The sequence below is a fragment of the Rutidosis leptorrhynchoides genome, chromosome 9 (genome assembly GCF_046630445.1).
Source record: "Rutidosis leptorrhynchoides isolate AG116_Rl617_1_P2 chromosome 9, CSIRO_AGI_Rlap_v1, whole genome shotgun sequence".
NCBI lineage: Eukaryota > Viridiplantae > Streptophyta > Magnoliopsida > Asterales > Asteraceae > Rutidosis > Rutidosis leptorrhynchoides.
The window spans coordinates 346162543-346184446 of NC_092341.1; the positions used below are offsets into that span (position 1 = coordinate 346162543).

At 38.5% G+C, this 21904-nt stretch overlaps 1 protein-coding gene across 1 annotated transcript; it reads right to left on the reverse strand.

The window, feature by feature from the left end:
- Nucleotides 1-915: 915 nt before the first annotated feature.
- Nucleotides 916-4322, reverse strand: LOC139866633 (CBL-interacting protein kinase 18-like). Its single transcript, XM_071854926.1, has 2 exons — nucleotides 4234-4322; nucleotides 916-2719 (listed from the first exon to the last, which is right to left on the reverse strand). Exon 2 carries the CDS (start codon nucleotides 2389-2391, stop codon nucleotides 1093-1095), a length of 1299 nt encoding a protein of 432 aa, XP_071711027.1. The 5' UTR covers nucleotides 2392-2719; nucleotides 4234-4322; the 3' UTR covers nucleotides 916-1092.
- Between the last annotated feature and the right edge of the window lie 17582 nt (nucleotides 4323-21904).

Sequence of the window (21904 nt, forward strand, 5' to 3'; positions counted from 1 at the left end):
GATAAGAAGGTGACAAAGCATCACTTACATAACCTCACAACATACAACTATCGATACGCCAAGTACAATTCTTCATAACATTGAAGGGTTGTATGTATAATATATGCTAGCTGTTTACAGCTACGGCAAACATCACAAAAGAATATGTCTTAATCTTCCTTTTCTATTCCTTTGGTATATCAAGTGCTATGCTACATCATGTTGAGAGAATAACAAGTCAAAAAACTCACTTCCGTCATCAATGGTTCCATCTGCTACTGATTCTTGTAATACCTGATGTAATCACCTAATCCTATTGTAAACACAACCATACACGTAGAGTGATAAAATGAACCTATTCACCTAGGTTGACTAGCATCTAAAACAGCTCGTATGAGGTTCTTATGCAATTGAGGTTCAGAAGGAGTCAATTATTAAAGTGTCTTTGACCTAACAGTGTGTCGTAACCCATGAACTGACAAGTTATGGGTTCAAGGCCAACTAGAGAATTGTACATAATATATGGTTGTACATAACCTGCGATTTATATTGCACGAGGTTTGGTCAACATTTTTCGTTTTCAAAAGTTTACCAAATCTCACAATTTTTGATCTATAGTACTCTCCAATGTTCCTATACAGAGCCTGTTTTCTAATTTTCATACCAAGAAAAAGTCAATGTGATTACTTTACCGACACCTCGTACAGTCGTACGCCATCTCATCCTTTGTAACTTAGTAATTCTGTGCAGGTTTTATGGGGGAAAAATAAAGATTACTACCCAAAATATATTTTTAAATCTGGATACTTTATATGTTCAATTAACTCCTATAAAAAAATATATTAACAAGTAGAGTTGATGGAACATGCATGATGCATGCATACTAATACAAGAGCACAGCTAAGAGAAACAAACAGATATCGACAATTGTAGAAGAACACGATAACAAAACACAATTAATACAAATCTAAACAAGTTCATCACTAGCATTAGTGATCTTCATAGAAAGGTTAACATAACACAAATTAGGGATAAATCCTTAGATTAAATGATAACGATACAAAAACAATGATAAAATGGGGAAATTATGGAAAGATAAAAACCGCCTACTGTTTACTCACCATGCCATGCCCAAATGATTTCTTGAAGAGCAGGTTTTATGTCATTTTTCAATATCTTTTGATACTCCATTGCATCACCGCATGATTTCGTTACCTCAACCAAATGGAAGCTAGAAGCAATTTCGAATATTTCAACATCAATGAATAGTGGATCGTTTCGCCCTTCACTTGGTCTCTTCATCTTTATCAGCCCGCCCTTCTTCATACCAACTTCCATCTTCAAACTTGCAGCAATTTCTTCCATTTTTGTTATTATCTCCGATGCAGGTTTTGCAGAAGTAAATTTCACATCTTCCTTTAAATCATTTTCCACAAACAAACCAGATAAATCGAACCCCGTCGATAAAGAGATAATATCAAACGCATTTAAGCTAGTAACCTTAGTAAAATCAGGCTTTTTTGGCTCAAAAAGAGGTTTGACAACATTAACTGGAGCCGTTGCCGTTTCTACTTCTACAGTTGTTGCCATCTGCATGGTGTCTAATCCTCTCCTGAACCAAGAATTTTCCATTATTTTTTTCATGGAAATTCGAGTAACAGGGTTTGGATCGAGAATTCGTTTTAGCAGCCTACGAACGTCTGTAGGTACCCAATTAGGCAGTTTATATTCAGCCTTGCTTATCTTTTTATACATCTGTATGACATTTGAGTCATTAAATGGAAGCTGACCAGTCACAAGAACATATAAAACCACCCCACAAGACCAAATGTCAGCTTTAGCACCATCATAACCTCTTCTGCTAATTACTTCCGGCGCCACATAAGCAGGAGTGCCACATGTCGTATGAAGCAGTCCATCTAAACGAGTGCATGAGGCGTGAGCACTTAACCCGAAATCTGTCACTTTCAAATTTCCGTATTCGTCTAACAACAGATTTTCAGGCTTCAAGTCACGATGATAAACACCTCGTGTGTGGCAGAAATCAACAGCGCCGATTAACTGTTGAAAATACTTTTGAGCAACGTCTTCTTTAAGTCTTCCTTTAGCCACTTTGTCGAAAAGCTCACCACCCTTTGCGTATTCCATCGCGTAGTATATTTTGGTTTTGGTGGCCAAAACTTCATATAACTGCACTATATTTGGGTGTTTAACCATACCCATTACAGATATTTCTCTTTTGGTTTGATCGATCAAACCAACTTTTAAAACCTTCTCTTTATCAATCACTTTGATGGCTATATTGTGGCCCGAATTAATGTCCCGTCCATGATAAACTTTAGCGAAATTACCTTGACCAAGCATTTTCCCGAATTCATATTTTTGCATCAACACATTTCCCACGTTCTCCATTGTTTAAACTTATTATTTTAGTAAAAAACTAGAAACTTATCTCCTGCTAATACAGCTACTTTATATACACAAGCAGGAGTATTGAACGGATGAACTAACCGTCTTCGACAAGCTCGTGCTTTAACACGATAGGGCCCCTGCAAGTTGCAGCTTCATTGTGTATCTGAGCGTAACGACTGAACGTGTTCTCATGATTAAATCCAACTTCATCAAGGAGTACAAGTAGTTGATAGGGGCTTGCAACCATGCAGGTTTTAGAGAATAGATTACCAACGTTTGAACACATCATTCCGCATTCCCAGGTAGTTGACAGTTTATGTGTGAAATTCTGAACAAATGAAAGGAGTAGAGTATCAGTTTTGTTTCCAAAAAAAAAAAGGAGTTGAACTATATTAAGGGAGCCATGATAAATAAAGAATTATAATATCAAAACAGATACAGACTTGTCTGAAAAAGTACAAGTCATTTCGGAGGAGAAAGACATGAGCGTTAGACTTAACGCTCAACGGGAAGGCTTTTAGATCATGAGTATAACCAAAAAGTCCACTGTAGAATGCTCAAAGCAAGATCAATAAAACCCAACAGTAAGAAATAAAATAAGAGGATGCCAACCACTCTAAATTTCATTAATCAATTTTTTCCCCCAAAAATACGGTCGCTTTTCATTTTCAAGAAGCAAAGAAGGGCACCATATACAACCTACAACTTGAATTTTCTATACTTAGAAACATTGCAACTACATAATTTTAACTACTTCGGAAGGTTTTAGCAGCGTCCAAGGTTGCAAGAATCCCGAATAATCCTTGATTAATCCCTTTTCAAAAGCCGACCAAATAGAATTTCCAAAATTTCTCTAATTAATCGGTCAATGTTGATCAATGGTTCAAAATCGGATTTAGTTGGTCAAAGTCGGAAATAGTCGATCAAAAATGGTCAAAGTCGGATTTAGTCGATCAAAAATGGTCAAAGCCAAAGTTGGTCAACATTTGATAATGAATAGAATTTTGGAGTATTTGAACAACTAAACGATTATGTTTATGTTTCTAGACAATTATGTTAAAGTTTATGTTTATGGTTTTCTTCTATATTTACAAATATAATATAATTTGGAATTAATATTTACATGTATAGAAGTTCAACCCAATTAATCCTCGATTTGACCTGATTAATTCCGACTAATTAATCCCAGATTAACCTTGGGCGCGTTTGTTATTCCTTAAACTTAATTTGCTCATGACCTCGATTGCTTAGCTACAACGTAAACATATACACGCACGGCATCTCCAGACTGATACCAATGACTCTGAGCCATATATTATGAAAATTCATACCCCTATGATTACTTATCTATTGTCTACAACCATATAAATCTTATTACATGTATTGTTTTCACAACACTGTTTTAATTCGAAACTGAATCGTCAGCGGAAACTTATTTGTATTCAAGTTGATAAGCATATATAAAATATATAAACTGATACACATACTTGTATTTCAAATAAATACCTATAAGGCTATAAATTAGACTCGCAACACATTTAATTAAATTGATTCAACAGCTAAAACTATTGAAATTCATGGATATTGAATGATTAACTACAAGCTATAAACATATATTCAAATAAACAGATGCACATACACCTGTCTCTGTATATATAGATGAAAATATCCTCACAGAACTGTTTAATGCAAAATTGAAACAGTTTATCATTCATTACAATCGAACAAGATTCATTTCAATCAAATACTGCATAAAATTAAACCTAGGGTTTCCGATTTACAAAAATTAAAACATCACATAATAAAATTAACTAAAATTATATAAAAATCAGAATGAATTACCGATTGAGATGCGTGAATTGAAGATAGACGATGAGGACGATGAGATCGAGAAACTGCAAGAGTACTCTCCTAAATATATATTGATCTTGTGTATCTGAAATAATGAAAATTTTATGATGAATATTGAGGATTATATGGTAAAACAAGATCCTGAAAGATTTGAGTGTTTTGCGCACGTGGCGAGATGTTACGGGTTGCTTAAAGAGACGGGATTATGATTGGTGTAGGTGTATGGTAATAGGGTGGGGTGTGGAGCAGAAGAAAAATGAAACGTAGTATTCGATGGCAGCATAACTACCACACGATGATTGATTTTTATTTTTATTAATATTAAATTTAATTAATTTATTAGGTGGACCCACTCTATTATTTGAAGCCAAAGATGTCACGTGACTTACATGTGATGACTTGTAGTTGCATATCAGTTGGCCAAGTTGAATAAACATGAGTTTGTTTTTTTCTCTTTTTGTTACACAAGAATATGGTAAAGAAAATGTAGGAGTGATCGTTAAAGTATGAATATGATGAGGAAAAGTGACTTAAGAATGACATAGATTAGAAGTTGTGATGTAGTCCAGCAATTGGTGGTCTGCCTTCTTTAGGAGAGGTCAGGATTTCAACCTCCGTTAGCTACATATTACCCCACAATTTCATCGCTATTCATGACACCTTTCACACATCGGGTTTTTGGGGGGGTTGGGGGGGGGGGGGGGGGGGGGGGGGGTAAAGGGGAGGGGATTTTACCGTCCATGTCCCGTATGAGATTGGTACGGGTTTCTTTCTGCGCACGCAGTTGGGGAGCTGGTATAGCAACTGCGGAAGATGATTGCGTGAGTGGTTAAGTCCCCTAATTGATCCCCAACTAATTGTTGTCAAACAAAGAATGACATAGATTATCTTTATTAACAAGGTTACAGGGTTAACTTTATATTACAAGGTTAACTCTATATTAGACCTGTGTAACTCCATACTGGACACCGGCCTTTGACTTTTTCAGAATATGCAAGATTATTTCGTTATTTCGTGTTTGTGTATGATTTGTGTTGCATGTTTGATTATGAAAGTATAAGAGATATTGAAGTATAATATATGGATGCTGATTCGTACACCACTAAAATTATCCATACAACACTAAATGTGCAATACAGTGTTGTACTGTACAAATCTTTAAAGCATATTTAGTGGTGTATGGATAATTTCAAGTGGTGTACGAATCAGTCCCCATAATATATATGAAAGGATTATAGTATATAGTAGCTAAGCATATTGAAAGTATAGCTAGTAACAATATCAAATATTGATGAATATACGATCATTTGAATTGAATTTTGATTTGGAAAACTCTAAATTGACAAATAAATGTTGAAAAGATTATGAGGAAAAGTTACAACAACTTTAACGTATACGGAATATTATATTTACCATGTATCAATCATGTAAGAAACTTGAGATCATAAACTATTAGTTCATGAGTTAGTTTCAATACCGAATATGCTATTGGTTTATATTTTTTTTTATTAATATGACAGATTTATTATATATAATATAAAAGTTTATTTGTAATTAATTTAGAAACAACGTTGGTTTTTAAATTGATATTTTTGGATTGATTATTAAAGTTATAGTAGACAGGATACATGGACAAGAAGCATTTGATAACATTATTGTCATTATGGAACCAAACAGAACGTATGGGTTGTGGTTGAGAGGACTTTTCAATAATATTAGCCTGTAGTTTATAATATGTAATTTTAATAACTTGATGGAGATGTGCACATTGTTTTATCTCTATATGTTTTTTTCTTTTTAGATTATATAATAATAATAATTTATAATATAATATATATAATATATATATAATATGGTATAATACGAGTATAATATAGCTATTGATGTTATCTAGTTGATGTGGTTATACATGGTCTTCCATACGTTGTTTTGAACCAAGGGTCAATTGACCGATTACATTATGTCACAACCATCTTGTACTCAAAGTGGAAAAGTAACGGTGTAATACTAAATGTACTAAACGTTTATGGTCCACATGATGATATCAATAAACAAAGGTTGTGGGACTCGTTGTCAAAAGTTCTTGCTAATGATGATGAGGCTTGGGCATTGTGTGGCGACTTCAACTGTAATTTCGTTGTCAAAAGTTCTTGCTATCGATTCTAACAATATGGATATACGACTAGGTAGAAGGAATTACACCCGTGTTAGTGATGACGCCATCAAATTTAGTAAATTGGACCGCTTTCTTGTATCGGAAAAGTTCTACCTTCTTTGGGACAATCTTGTTTCTGTAGCGTTGGAGAGATCGACGTGCTAAAGGATGATGATAAGAACTTCGGTCCGAAACCTTTTAAATTTTTCGATGCGTGGCTTGACGAAGAAGGTATAGAACAGGTTGTTAATAACGCTTGGGTCACTTCAGTAGTCACAGGCTCTCAAATGGATCATAACTTCTTAAATAAATTAAAAGGTGTTAAAAATGCCCTTAAAACGTGGAGTAAACTGAAATTCGGGAACTTAGAAGGTGATATAGAACAGCATAAACAGTTGGCGCAAGCCTTAAGAACTCAAGGCTGAGTTAGGATCTAAAAATTATAATGAACTTAGAGATGTGGAAAAATGCTCGGAAAAGCTGCCTAGAAAAAGAGAATACCAAATCGTGTATGTTAAGGCAAAAAGCCCGAATATGGCGGACTCTCAAGGGGGATGAAAACACGAAGTTTTTTTACTTGGTCATTAAAAATAAGTACAACAAGTGTAGTATCAAGGGGATTCTCATTAATGGTTCCTAGAATGACAATCCTCAAGCTATTAAAGACGCTGCTTTTAGTCACTTCAGTCGTGTTTTTGAAGAACCTAACCCTTTTAGACCTTCGCTGGAAGACATTAGTTATCCTTCTATCTCAAGTGATGAAGTTGCTGCTCTTGAAAGTAACTTTCTAGAATCTGAAATTTCTGAGGCTATCATTGATTGCGGTAGTACGAAAGCTCCCGGGCCTGATGAATTTAATATGCGTTTCTTCAAGAAATTTTGGAGCACCATAAAAGTTGACCTCATAGAGGCTATTTCTTGGTTCTGGGAAAAAGTTAAGATATCTAGGGGTTGTAATGCCTCCTTCGTTACCCTCATTCCTAAGAAGGCATATCTGCTGGCCCTAAACGATTATCGCCCGATTAGCCTCATCGGTAGCTACTACAAAATAATAGCAAAAATTCTCTCCAATCGCCTTCGAAACATTATGCCTACTCTTGTGGGATCGGAGCAGAGCGCCTTTTTAAAAGGCCGATTCATCCTAGACGAAGCCCTGATCGCAAACGAAACCATTGATTTCCTTAAGGCTAGTCGAAAAAAGGTATCATCTTCAAAGTAGCTTTTGAAAAGGCGTTCGACAGTCTAAACTGGAACTTTCTTCTCGACGTTATGAAGAGTATGGGGTTTGGTTGCAAATGGCAGGGTTGGATTCTTACATGCTTGAAATCCGCCTCCATATCCATTCTTGTAAATGGTGCTCCCACCCCTGAATTTCTTCTTGGTAGAGGTGTAAGACAATGTGACCCGTTATCACCTTTCCTTTTCATTCTCGCGGCCGAAGGTTTAAATATTCTTGCTAAGGCAGCTACGGATAAAGGTCTTTTTAAAGGTATACGTGTCGGGAAAGATAATGTTTTAGTATCGCACTTGCAATATGCCAACGATACAATCTTCTTTGGTGAATGGAGTCGAACTAATACCCTTAATCTTCTGAATCTCCTCAAGTGTTTTGAGCTAGCCTCGAGCTTACGGGTCAATTTTCATAAGAGTTGTGTCTATGGTGCGAGGGTTGATTCTTCGGACCTTAATCCGTTGGCCCAATTCATGGGTTACCAAGTTGGCAAGTTTCCTTTAATTTATCTCGGTCTGCCTATTGGTGCAATAATGAAGAAGTTAAATGACTGGCACCCGGTAATCGAGAAATTTAATAGTAGACTTTCGGGATGGAAAATGCCAACGTTGGCTGTTAGTGGAAGAGTTACTCTTATTAAATCGGTTTTTACAAGTTTACTTTTGTACTATTTCCCGCTCTTTCGTGCCCCGCCTTGTGTGATCATGCTACTTGAGAGTGTTAGACGGTCCTTTTTTTGGGGCAGGACGGGTTCGGGCTCTAAAATTCGTTGGGTTAAATGGGATAATGTCTTAAATACTTACGAAAATAGTGGATTAAACATCGGGTCGTTAAAAAGTAAAAACCTTGCATTATTGGGAAAGTGGTGGTGGCGGTTCAAAACCGAAATCGACTCACTTTGGACCAAAGTTATTCGTAGCATCAATGGCTTTTGTGACGGGCTAATGTCGGAGAATATAAATTCTTTGACACCAGACGTCTGGCATAATATTGTTTTAGAAGGTAAATAATCGAAGACATGCAATTCGACTTCAGGAACTCTTTCACTAAATCAATTGGAGATGGTGGTTCAAATTATTTTTGGCACGAGCATTGGATCGGGGAAGACAAACTTCGAAACAGGTTTTCGCGGTTATATAGACTCGAATAAGAAGCATATGCAACAATCAAAGATCGGGTGTGCGTTGGTGAGGAAGGTACCGCTGCAACATGGAAATGGAGGCGTGATTCAACATGAAGAGTATCGGTGTAGCGACCCGACCAAATCATGTTTGACGGCGCCGACTACTTAGGTCGCGTTACGTGGTCATAAGTCTTTAACATGACGCTTGACCAAAATATGTCGCATTCATTTCATAAGTAAAAGGATGTTTCAAGTTTACAAATGTAGTTCAAAAGACTAGTTACATTACAAAGTTTAACGTACGAATGAAACCTATGCGACACAATTTAAAGTAGTCAAAAGACGCTCCAACTATGCATGTATACGCGACATCCAAGCAAGTATCAAAAAGAGTGCGGAAGCATGTATCAAGTAGCTTTCAAGGACCTGAGAAAACATATAGAAAACTGTCAACGAAAACGTTGGTGAAATCATAGGTGTTTTAGTAAACGTTACATTTGAACCACAAGATTTAATATAATATGATTATCAAAATCATTTGCATTCCAAAGTTGTTATTTGTTTCGCGGGCACCCAATTATCAAACTTAGCTGTTTTGCACCCTTTGCGTAGTGTTAGAACATACACTAGACCCGAAAATATATTTCATCCGCTAACGGTAGCGAACCGTCCAAATGAGGCTCGTCAAGCCCATGTGATCACATAATATAAGTTCACGTTTACACCCTGCAAGTGTAACTAATGATAATTGAATTGAGGATTTTCGTTCAAACCCGTACGTGAAATGTTCGTTTTCGTACTTGTGTTCAATGTATAAAAGTATGATACGTATATGTTTCTCATCCCATAGTTTAAAGCATAAAAGTTGTTTGAATGATGGGACTATGATCTCACCTTGAGTGCACGTATGAAAAGTACTTCACAAAGTAACGTGTGCGAAGGATAGTGCTAGTCTTGACCTAAACAAATAGGTCGTATCAATATCGGTAAACACGATAGGTCAAAGATGTTCAATTAGTCCTATGGCTCGTTACGACTCGATTATGTAGCATGTGAATCAAATTGTCAAGTTTCATGCAAGATACAAGTATAGAAACAAGTTAGGAAGGTTGCATAATCATTTGGTTAAGTTTGACAAAAAGTCAAACTTTGGTCGGTCAAAGTCAATGAAAAGTCAACACGTTCGGGTCGAGTCCCGAACTATTTTTCTGAGGTTTTTATTCATATATAAACATGTTAGAACAAGTCTCATGTGAATCGGAGGTCCATAGGGTGCCAAACATTTTTCATAATTTGACCAAAGAGGTCAGAACCTGGATACGGCTTAGGCCGCGCTGCGACCCTGGATTGTCGCGCCGCGACAATACACGGGAGCTAGTACCTGGTCAGTCTCAAATGTCCAAGTCTCAATTCCAAACACTTTCAAGCATAACTCGCAAACCGCTAATACCTAGAACTCGTATCTTATATCGTTAGAAAGGTAATTTGACAAAGAACACAAATAAATACATTTCATCAACCAAAAACATCATTTGCAATAACCGACTTTCCAACATTTAATGCTCAATTAATACACAAGTTCATAAATGCACAAAATAGGATTCGGGAATTAAATGCATACATATGGCACGCCGTTTCGTAGGTAATCAAGCATACAATCTAATTAACCACTTACCAACCACAATTCATGGCATTCAATACATTAAATGTTCACATTCAATTCTATCAAACCCTAACCAACAACATCAAAATCACTAATTATGTTTATGAAGTTTTCTAAAACAACCTACACATCAAATTGAAGTTAGTGATGTTAGGAACACATTTAATACATGCATTTATAACATTTAACAACATTCAAACAACCAAATCACCAAACCAAACACACCAAAGTTCATACTCAAGCTAGTTACTTCAAATAACGAAATCGAGCATATAAATCATATATTCATGTTAGACTTGAGCCACAGACACTAATTAACAACTTTATAAGTTAAAAACATCAAGAACACAAAATCTAGTGATTTTAGAAAGTTACCCAAACTTGATGAAATCGGTATGGAATCGAAGAGGAAGTTGCAATGATTCCAAATATGTAATTTGTTTTGCAAGACACCCGCTAGCTTGGATTTAGATGATGATTCTTGGATTTAGATGATGATTCTTTGATATGGAGTTCTTAACGCTTGGGTCACTTCAGTAGTCACAGGCTCTCAAATGGATCATAACTTCTTAAATAAATTAAAAGGTGTTAAAAATGCCCTTAAAACGTGGAGTAAACTGAAATTCGGGAACTTAGAAGGTGATATAGAACAGCATAAACAGTTGGCGCAAGCCTTAAGAACTCAAGGCTGAGTTAGGATCTAAAAATTATAATGAACTTAGAGATGTGGAAAAATGCTCGGAAAAGCTGCCTAGAAAAAGAGAATACCAAATCGTGTATGTTAAGGCAAAAAGCCCGAATATGGCGGACTCTCAAGGGGGATGAAAACACGAAGTTTTTTTACTTGGTCATTAAAAATAAGTACAACAAGTGTAGTATCAAGGGGATTCTCATTAATGGTTCCTAGAATGACAATCCTCAAGCTATTAAAGACGCTGCTTTTAGTCACTTCAGTCGTGTTTTTGAAGAACCTAACCCTTTTAGACCTTCGCTGGAAGACATTAGTTATCCTTCTATCTCAAGTGATGAAGTTGCTGCTCTTGAAAGTAACTTTCTAGAATCTGAAATTTCTGAGGCTATCATTGATTGCGGTAGTACGAAAGCTCCCGGGCCTGATGAATTTAATATGCGTTTCTTCAAGAAATTTTGGAGCACCATAAAAGTTGACCTCATAGAGGCTATTTCTTGGTTCTGGGAAAAAGTTAAGATATCTAGGGGTTGTAATGCCTCCTTCGTTACCCTCATTCCTAAGAAGGCATATCTGCTGGCCCTAAACGATTATCGCCCGATTAGCCTCATCGGTAGCTACTACAAAATAATAGCAAAAATTCTCTCCAATCGCCTTCGAAACATTATGCCTACTCTTGTGGGATCGGAGCAGAGCGCCTTTTTAAAAGGCCGATTCATCCTAGACGAAGCCCTGATCGCAAACGAAACCATTGATTTCCTTAAGGCTAGTCGAAAAAAGGTATCATCTTCAAAGTAGCTTTTGAAAAGGCGTTCGACAGTCTAAACTGGAACTTTCTTCTCGACGTTATGAAGAGTATGGGGTTTGGTTGCAAATGGCAGGGTTGGATTCTTACATGCTTGAAATCCGCCTCCATATCCATTCTTGTAAATGGTGCTCCCACCCCTGAATTTCTTCTTGGTAGAGGTGTAAGACAATGTGACCCGTTATCACCTTTCCTTTTCATTCTCGCGGCCGAAGGTTTAAATATTCTTGCTAAGGCAGCTACGGATAAAGGTCTTTTTAAAGGTATACGTGTCGGGAAAGATAATGTTTTAGTATCGCACTTGCAATATGCCAACGATACAATCTTCTTTGGTGAATGGAGTCGAACTAATACCCTTAATCTTCTGAATCTCCTCAAGTGTTTTGAGCTAGCCTCGAGCTTACGGGTCAATTTTCATAAGAGTTGTGTCTATGGTGCGAGGGTTGATTCTTCGGACCTTAATCCGTTGGCCCAATTCATGGGTTACCAAGTTGGCAAGTTTCCTTTAATTTATCTCGGTCTGCCTATTGGTGCAATAATGAAGAAGTTAAATGACTGGCACCCGGTAATCGAGAAATTTAATAGTAGACTTTCGGGATGGAAAATGCCAACGTTGGCTGTTAGTGTAAGAGTTACTCTTATTAAATCGGTTTTTACAAGTTTACTTTTGTACTATTTCCCGCTCTTTCGTGCCCCGCCTTGTGTGATCATGCTACTTGAGAGTGTTAGACGGTCCTTTTTTTGGGGCAGGACGGGTTCGGGCTCTAAAATTCGTTGGGTTAAATGGGATAATGTCTTAAATACTTACGAAAATGGTGGATTAAACATCGGGTCGTTAAAAAGTAAAAACCTTGCATTATTGGGAAAGTGGTGGTGGCGGTTCAAAACCGAAATCGACTCACTTTGGACCAAAGTTATTCGTAGCATCAATGGCTTTTGTGACGGGCTAATGTCGGAGAATATAAATTCTTTGACACCAGACGTCTGGCATAATATTGTTTTAGAAGGTAAATAATCGAAGACATGCAATTCGACTTCAGGAACTCTTTCACTAAATCAATTGGAGATGGTGGTTCAAATTATTTTTGGCACGAGCATTGGATCGGGGAAGACAAACTTCGAAACAGGTTTTCGCGGTTATATAGACTCGAATAAGAAGCATATGCAACAATCAAAGATCGGGTGTGCGTTGGTGAGGAAGGTACCGCTGCAACATGGAAATGGAGGCGTGATTCAACATGAAGAGTATCGGTGTAGCGACCCGACCAAATCATGTTTGACGGCGCCGACTACTTAGGTCGCGTTACGTGGTCATAAGTCTTTAACATGACGCTTGACCAAAATATGTCGCATTCATTTCATAAGTAAAAGGATGTTTCAAGTTTACAAATGTAGTTCAAAAGACTAGTTACATTACAAAGTTTAACGTACGAATGAAACCTATGCGACACAATTTAAAGTAGTCAAAAGACGCTCCAACTATGCATGTATACGCGACATCCAAGCAAGTATCAAAAAGAGTGCGGAAGCATGTATCAAGTAGCTTTCAAGGACCTGAGAAAACATATAGAAAACTGTCAACGAAAACGTTGGTGAAATCATAGGTGTTTTAGTAAACGTTACATTTGAACCACAAGATTTAATATAATATGATTATCAAAATCATTTGCATTCCAAAGTTGTTATTTGTTTCGCGGGCACCCAATTATCAAACTTAGCTGTTTTGCACCCTTTGCGTAGTGTTAGAACATACACTAGACCCGAAAATATATTTCATCCGCTAACGGTAGCGAACCGTCCAAATGAGGCTCGTCAAGCCCATGTGATCACATAATATAAGTTCACGTTTACACCCTGCAAGTGTAACTAATGATAATTGAATTGAGGATTTTCGTTCAAACCCGTACGTGAAATGTTCGTTTTCGTACTTGTGTTCAATGTATAAAAGTATGATACGTATATGTTTCTCATCCCATAGTTTAAAGCATAAAAGTTGTTTGAATGATGGGACTATGATCTCACCTTGAGTGCACGTATGAAAAGTACTTCACAAAGTAACGTGTGCGAAGGATAGTGCTAGTCTTGACCTAAACAAATAGGTCGTATCAATATCGGTAAACACGATAGGTCAAAGATGTTCAATTAGTCCTATGGCTCGTTACGACTCGATTATGTAGCATGTGAATCAAATTGTCAAGTTTCATGCAAGATACAAGTATAGAAACAAGTTAGGAAGGTTGCATAATCATTTGGTTAAGTTTGACAAAAAGTCAAACTTTGGTCGGTCAAAGTCAATGAAAAGTCAACACGTTCGGGTCGAGTCCCGAACTATTTTTCTGAGGTTTTTATTCATATATAAACATGTTAGAACAAGTCTCATGTGAATCGGAGGTCCATAGGGTGCCAAACATTTTTCATAATTTGACCAAAGAGGTCAGAACCTGGATACGGCTTAGGCCGCGCTGCGACCCTGGATTGTCGCGCCGCGACAATACACGGGAGCTGGTACCTGGTCAGTCTCAAATGTCCAAGTCTCAATTCCAAACACTTTCAAGCATAACTCGCAAACCGCTAATACCTAGAACTCGTATCTTATATCGTTAGAAAGGTAATTTGACAAAGAACACAAATAAATACATTTCATCAACCAAAAACATCATTTGCAATAACCGACTTTCCAACATTTAATGCTCAATTAATACACAAGTTCATAAATGCACAAAATAGGATTCGGGAATTAAATGCATACATATGGCACGCCGTTTCGTAGGTAATCAAGCATACAATCTAATTAACCACTTACCAACCACAATTCATGGCATTCAATACATTAAATGTTCACATTCAATTCTATCAAACCCTAACCAACAACATCAAAATCACTAATTATGTTTATGAAGTTTTCTAAAACAACCTACACATCAAATTGAAGTTAGTGATGTTAGGAACACATTTAATACATGCATTTATAACATTTAACAACATTCAAACAACCAAATCACCAAACCAAACACACCAAAGTTCATACTCAAGCTAGTTACTTCAAATAACGAAATCGAGCATATAAATCATATATTCATGTTAGACTTGAGCCACAGACACTAATTAACAACTTTATAAGTTAAAAACATCAAGAACACAAAATCTAGTGATTTTAGAAAGTTACCCAAACTTGATGAAATCGGTATGGAATCGAAGAGGAAGTTGCAATGATTCCAAATATGTAATTTGTTTTGCAAGACACCCGCTAGCTTGGATTTAGATGATGATTCTTTGATATGGAGTTTGAGAGAAGAAAATGGAAAGTAGTATAGAAAAAGAGAAATGAAATGAAAAAGGTGGGAGGAAGGGGTTGACTAATCAAATACTAGTCACCTCTTTGGCACTTTGGCGAAACTAGTCCCTCAAGTTCGGTTGCGGGTGCGTGAATTACCTAAACGAGATATTTTAAAACGCGTATTAACGAGGGATGTCATAATCATATAACGGACTTTAAATAGTTAAACGGAAAAGTAAACGGAAAAGTAAACGGAAAAAGGCGGGATGTTACATTACCTACTGCTTAAAAGAAATTTCGTCCTGAAATTTAAGTAGGCGTAGTGGTTGTTGTTTCTTCCTCGGAATTTTGCGTTTCCGGAATCGGGAATAAGTGAGGGTATTTCTTTTGCATTTGATCTTGCCTTTCCCAAGTAAACTCGGGTCCTCTTTTGGCATTCCAACGAACCTTGACAATCGGGATTCGGCTTTGTTTCAATGTCTTGACGGAGGTGTCCACAATTTCAACCGGTTCCTCCACAAAATGAAGTTTGTCATCAATAGTAAGTTCCTCGAGAGGGATGACGATATCGGGCTCGGCAAGACACTTTTTCGATTTAGATACATGGAAGGTAGGATGAACGGAGCTCAATTGAGGCGGAAGATCTAAACGATAAGCAACGGTTCCAATACGCTCCAAGATTTCAAAAGGACCAATATACCGCGGATTTAGCTTCCCGCGTTTCCCAAAACGGATGACACCTTTCCAAGGTGCGACTTTTAACATGACGCGGTCATCGACTTGAAATTCAAGGTCGTTGCGTCTTTTGTCGGTATAGCACTTTTGACGACTCCGGGCCGTCCGAAGCCTATCTCGGATTTGAACGATCTTCTCGGTGGTTTCGTGAATGAGTTCGGGTCCAGTGATTTGTACGTCGCCTACTTCGGCCCAACAAAGAGGAGAACGGCATTTTCGGCCATATAATGCTTCGAATGGGGCGGCTTTTATACTCGCGTGATAACTATTGTTATAGGAGAATTCGGCGAGAGGTAAGTGCTTGTCCCAAGCTTTTCCAAAATCAACAACACAAGCCCGTAACATGTCGTCTAAGGTTTGAATTGTGCATTCGCTTTACCCATCGGTTTGAGGATGATATGCGGTGCTCATGTCTAAACGCGTTCCCAACGCTTCTTGCAAGGTACGCCAAAATCTGGAAACAAAACGGCCATCTCGGTCGGAGATAATTGATAAAGGTACACCGTGTCGGGCTACGATCTCCTTGATGTAAAGTTGTGCAAGTTTCTCCATTTTGTCGGTCTCCTTCATGGCAAGAAAGTGTGCGGATTTGGTGAGAAGGTCAACAATAACCCAAATGGTATCATAACCGCCCGTTGTCTTTGGTAACTTGGTGATGAAGTCCATCGTTATTCTTTCCCACTTCCATTGCAGGATTTCGGATTGTTGAAGTAACCCGGATGGTCTTTGGTGTTCGGCTTTGACTTTGGAACATGTCAAACACTTTGCAACATAAGTAGCTACGTCCCTTTTGATGTTCGGCCACCAATATTGTTCTTTAAGGTCGTGGTACATCTTATTGGCACCGGGGTGAATCGAGTATCGTGACTTATGGGCTTCATCTAATATAAGACTTCGTAGATCCCCATATTTAGGCACCCAAATCCTTCCGACGAAATATCGAAGTCCGGTCTCCCTAACTTCGAATCGAGAGACGAGAATGTTCAAGAGCTCGTGTGAAACGTTTTCATCCTTGAGAGCCTTATCTTGGGCTACCCGAATTTGGCTATTAAGGTTGGTGTGGATGGTGATGTTTAAAGCTCGAACACGAAGAGGCACCGCTCTTTCTTTTCGACTTAAGGCATCGGCTACTACATTTGCCTTCCCGGGATGGTAACGAAGCTCGCAATCGTAATCGTTTAAGGTTTCAATCCACCTTCGTTGTCTCATGTTTAGTTGCTTTTGATCGAAGATGTGTTGGAGACTTTTGTGATCGGTAAAGATAGTACTCTTGGTTCCATAAATATAGTGTCTCCACATTTTAAGTGCAAAGACAACGGCTTCGAGTTCGAGATCATGTGTCGTGTAGTTTCGTTCATGAATTTTGAGTTGTCGAGAAGCATAAGAAATGACTTTCGTTCGTTGCATCAACACACACCCAAAACCATGTTTCGAGGCGTCGCAATACACAACAAAATCGTCATTGCCTTAGGGAAGTGACAAGATAGGAGCGGTGGTCAGCTTTGTTTTCAAGATTTGAAATGCGGATTCTTGTTCGGTCGCCCAAACGAATTTCTTTCCCTTGTGAGTTAACACGGTTAGAGGACGAGCAACCAAAGAGAAATCCTTGATGAATCTACGATAGTATCCGGCGAGACCCAAGAATTGACGAATATGAGTAGGAGTAGTAGGGGTCTCCCATTTACTAATGGCTTCGATTTTTGATGGATCGACTTTAATACCTTGATCACTTACAACATGACCAAGAAATTGAACTTCCTTCAACCAAAATTCACACTTGGAGAATTTGGCATAGAGTCGTTCTTGTCTTAAAAGTTCAAGCACAAGTCGGAGATGTTCCTCATGTTCTTCTTCGCTTTTAGAATAAACCAAAATATCATCGATGAACACGATAACGAATTTGTCAAGATACGGTTTGCACACGCGGTTCATAAGATCCATGAACACCGCCGGTGCGTTAGTGAGACCAAATGGCATTACAAGAAATTCATAGCTACCATAACGAGTTCGGAAAGCGGTTTTGGAGACATCTTCCCCCTTAACCCTTAATTGATGGTAACCCGAGCGGAGATCGATTTTCGAATATACACAAGACCCTTGTAGTTGATCAAAGAGGTCATCGATGCGAGGAAGAGGATATCGGTTCTTAACCGTCAATTTGTTTAGTTCACGATAATCAATGCACATTCGTAGGGATCCGTCTTTCTTTTTAACAAACAAAATCGGAGCGCCCCAAGGTGAATGGCTAGGTTGGATAAAACCACGATCAAGTAGTTCTTGGATTTGACATTGCAATTCTTGCATTTCGGATGGAGCGAGTCTATATGGTGCACGTGCTACGGGTGCGGCTCCCGGAATAAGATCGATTTGGAATTCAACCGGTCGATGAGGTGGAAGACCCGGCAATTCGTCGGGAAATACATCGGAATAGTCACTAACAATTGGCACATCATCGATGTACTTCTCATTGGACTCGACTTTCTTAACGTGAGCAAGGATCGCAAAACAACCCTTACGGAGTAGTTTTCTAACTTTAATACATGAAACGAGGTTGAGTCCGGTGCAACTCTTATCGCCATAGACGATCAAAGGTTCACCATTCTCGATAGGAATTCGGATTGCGTTAAGATCACAAAGGATGTGAGATTTCGTTTTGGCTAGCCAATTTATACCGATTATTACATCGAAGCTTCCTAGTTCCATGGGTGTCAAGTCAATTTCAAACTCATTACCCAAAATGTTTAATGTACACCCCCGGTAATATGTGTCGGCACTCAATAGTTTTCCGTTGGCCACTTCAATGGTATAAGTGGTATCTAGTGGAAGTGGTGGAGTGTTAAAAGAATGAGTCAAAGTCTTGGATACAAAACTCTTATCGGCACCCGAATCGAATAAACAAGTAACATAAGTGTTGTTGAGGAGAAATGTACCCGTGACTAATTCATTGTCATCATGGGCTTCCTCGGTGTTGATGTTGAAGGATCGTCCGCGCGTGTTGGTGTTGGCTTTCTTCTTCGGACACGCATTTCTAAAATGACCCGTTTGGCCACATTCATAACAAGTACCCGGTTTTGGTGCATTGGGCACCTTTTGAGCGACGGGGGCGGCACTTCTACAATCGTTGACCACATGACCACCCCTTTGGCACCGATGGCAAAATAGATTGCTACATTCACCATAGTGGTGTTTGTGGCATTTGTTGCAAAAGGGTTTATTTCCGCCATAACTTTTCTTGGCGTCGGAGGTGAAAGGCTTTTTGGTGAAGTTGTTGTTGTAGTTGTTGCTTGATTGGGGGGCTTCCCATTTTCTTTTGTTGCCGCCCGATTTATCCTCGGCCTTAGGTGCCGGAACTACGATTTCGTCAACCGTTTCGATCAATTGGCGGGCCATGTTCAAAGCTTGTTGTAAGTTAGCGGGTTTGGATGACATCACTCCTTGTTTGATGCTCTTTGGTAGACCATCCATATAGAGTTCAACCCTTTGAGATTCGGGGTTCACGAGGTTGGGACACATCAAAGATAGCTCGGCGTATCGTTGATTGTAGGCCTTGAGATCGTTTCCGACCGCCTTCAAAGTTCTTAGCTCTTGTTCGAGCTTTCGGGTTTCTTCGCGAGGGAATAATTCAACGATCATCCTTTCCCTCAAATCGGCCCAAGAGAGGGCGTGAGCTTCATCGGTACCCACCGACTGTACATACGTGTTCCACCACGTGAGGGCGATACAGGCAAAGGTGTGGATGGAATATTTGACTTTATCTTGGTCTCGACAACCGCTTATGCTAAAAACGGCTTCCGTTTGTTCGAACCATCGAGTGAGTACAACCGGTCCCCCGGTTCCATTAAAAGTGTGAGGTTTGCACCCCATGAAGGCTTTGTAGGAGCACCCTTCGTTTGAGTTACCGGCCCCTTGATTGTTGTTGTGGTTGTTGTTATTGTTGGAGGGGTGATCGGCCATGGCCGCTTCCACGGCGGTGGCTATCATTCGTTGTAGTGCTTGTTCGGGAGTCTCATGGCGTGGCACACGACGAGGAGGCATTGTTCTTTCAAAACACAAGAATACCGTTGATTAGTATTCTTAATAATACTAACCATGATATGGAATAAGGATAGAGAGAAATTTTCCTTGACTCGCCTTAAATTCTTTATGTCATAATATCGGAATGTTCATATGAGTCACCGTAATATAATCCCGGAAATTATATTACCCTAATTCATATGTGCATTCGACACTAATTCATATAGTCAAGGTGGCGCGTCAATTAAATCAAGTAACGTGAGATTAAGATTGAATAAGAATTAGATATGATAGACGAGTTCGAGTATAATGCACAAGTAGTCAAGTAATTCCTACTTCAAGTCTATATGCCGGTTGTAGTCTAGACTCACCAATGTACCCTACAACCAACGCTCTGATACCATCTGTAGCGACCCGACCAAATCATGTTTGACGGCGCCGACTACTTAGGTCCCGTTACGTGGTCATAAGTCTTTAACATGACGCTTGACCAAAATATGTCGCATTCATTTCATAAGTAAAAGGATGTTTCAAGTTTACAAATGTAGTTCAAAAGACTAGTTACATTACAAAGTTTAACGTACGAATGAAACCTATGCGACACAATTTAAAGTAGTCAAAAGACGCTCCAACTATGCATGTATACTCGACATCCAAGCAAGTATCAAAAAGAGTGCGGAAGCATGTATCAAGTAGCTTTTAAGGACCTGAGAAAACATATAGAAAACTGTCAACGAAAACGTTGGTGAAATCATAGGTGTTTTAGTAAACATTGCATTTGAACCACAAGATTTAATATAATATGATTATCAAAATCATTTGCATATTTGTTTCGCGGGCACCCAATTATCAAACTTAACTGTTTTGCACCCTTTGCGTAGTGTTAGAACATACACTAGACCCGAAAATATATTTCATCCGCTAACGGTAGCGAACCGTTCGAATGAGGCTCGTCAAGCCCATGTGATCACATAATATAAGTTCACGTTTACACCCTGCAACTGTAACTAATGATAATTGAATTGAGGATTTTCGTTCAAACCCGTACGTGGAATGTTCGTTTTCGTACTTGTGTTCAATGTGTAAAAGTATGATACATATATGTTTCTCATCCCATAGTTTAAAGCATAAAAGTTGTTTGAATGATGGGACTATGATCTCACCTTGAGTGCACGTATGAAAAGTACTTCACAAAGTAACGTGTGCAAAGGATAGTGCTAGTCTTGACCTAAACAAATAGGTCGTATCAATATCGGTAAACACGATAGGTCAAAGATGTTCAATTAGTCCTATGGCTCGTTACGACTCGATTATGTAGCATGTGAATCAAATTGTCAAGTTTCATGCAAGATACAAGTATAGAAACAAGTTAGGAAGGTTGCATAATCATTTGGTTAAGTTTGACAAAAAGTCAAACTTTGGTCGGTCAAAGTCAACGAAAAGTCAACACGTTCGGTTCGAGTCCCGAACTATTTTTCTGAGGTTTTTATTCATATATAAACATGTTAGAACAAGTCTCATGTGAATCGGAGGTCCATAGGGTGCCAAACATTTTTCATAATTTGACCAAAGAGGTCAGAACCTGGACACGGCTTAGGCCGCGCCGCGACCCTGGATTGTTGCGCCGCGACAATACACGGGAGCTGGTACCTGGTCAGTCTCAAATGTCCAAGTCTCAATTCCAAACACTTTCAAGCATAACTTGCAAACCGCTAATATCTAGAACTCGTATCTTATATCGTTAGAAAGGTAATTTGACAAAGAACACAACTAAATACATTTCATCAACCAAAAACGTCATTTGCAATAACCGACTTTCCAACATTTAATGCTCAATTAATACACAAGTTCATAAATGCACAAAATAGGATTCGGGAATTAAATGCATACATATGGCACGCCGTTTCGTAGGTAATCAAGCATACAATCTAACTAACCACTTACCAACCACAATTCATGGCATTCAATACA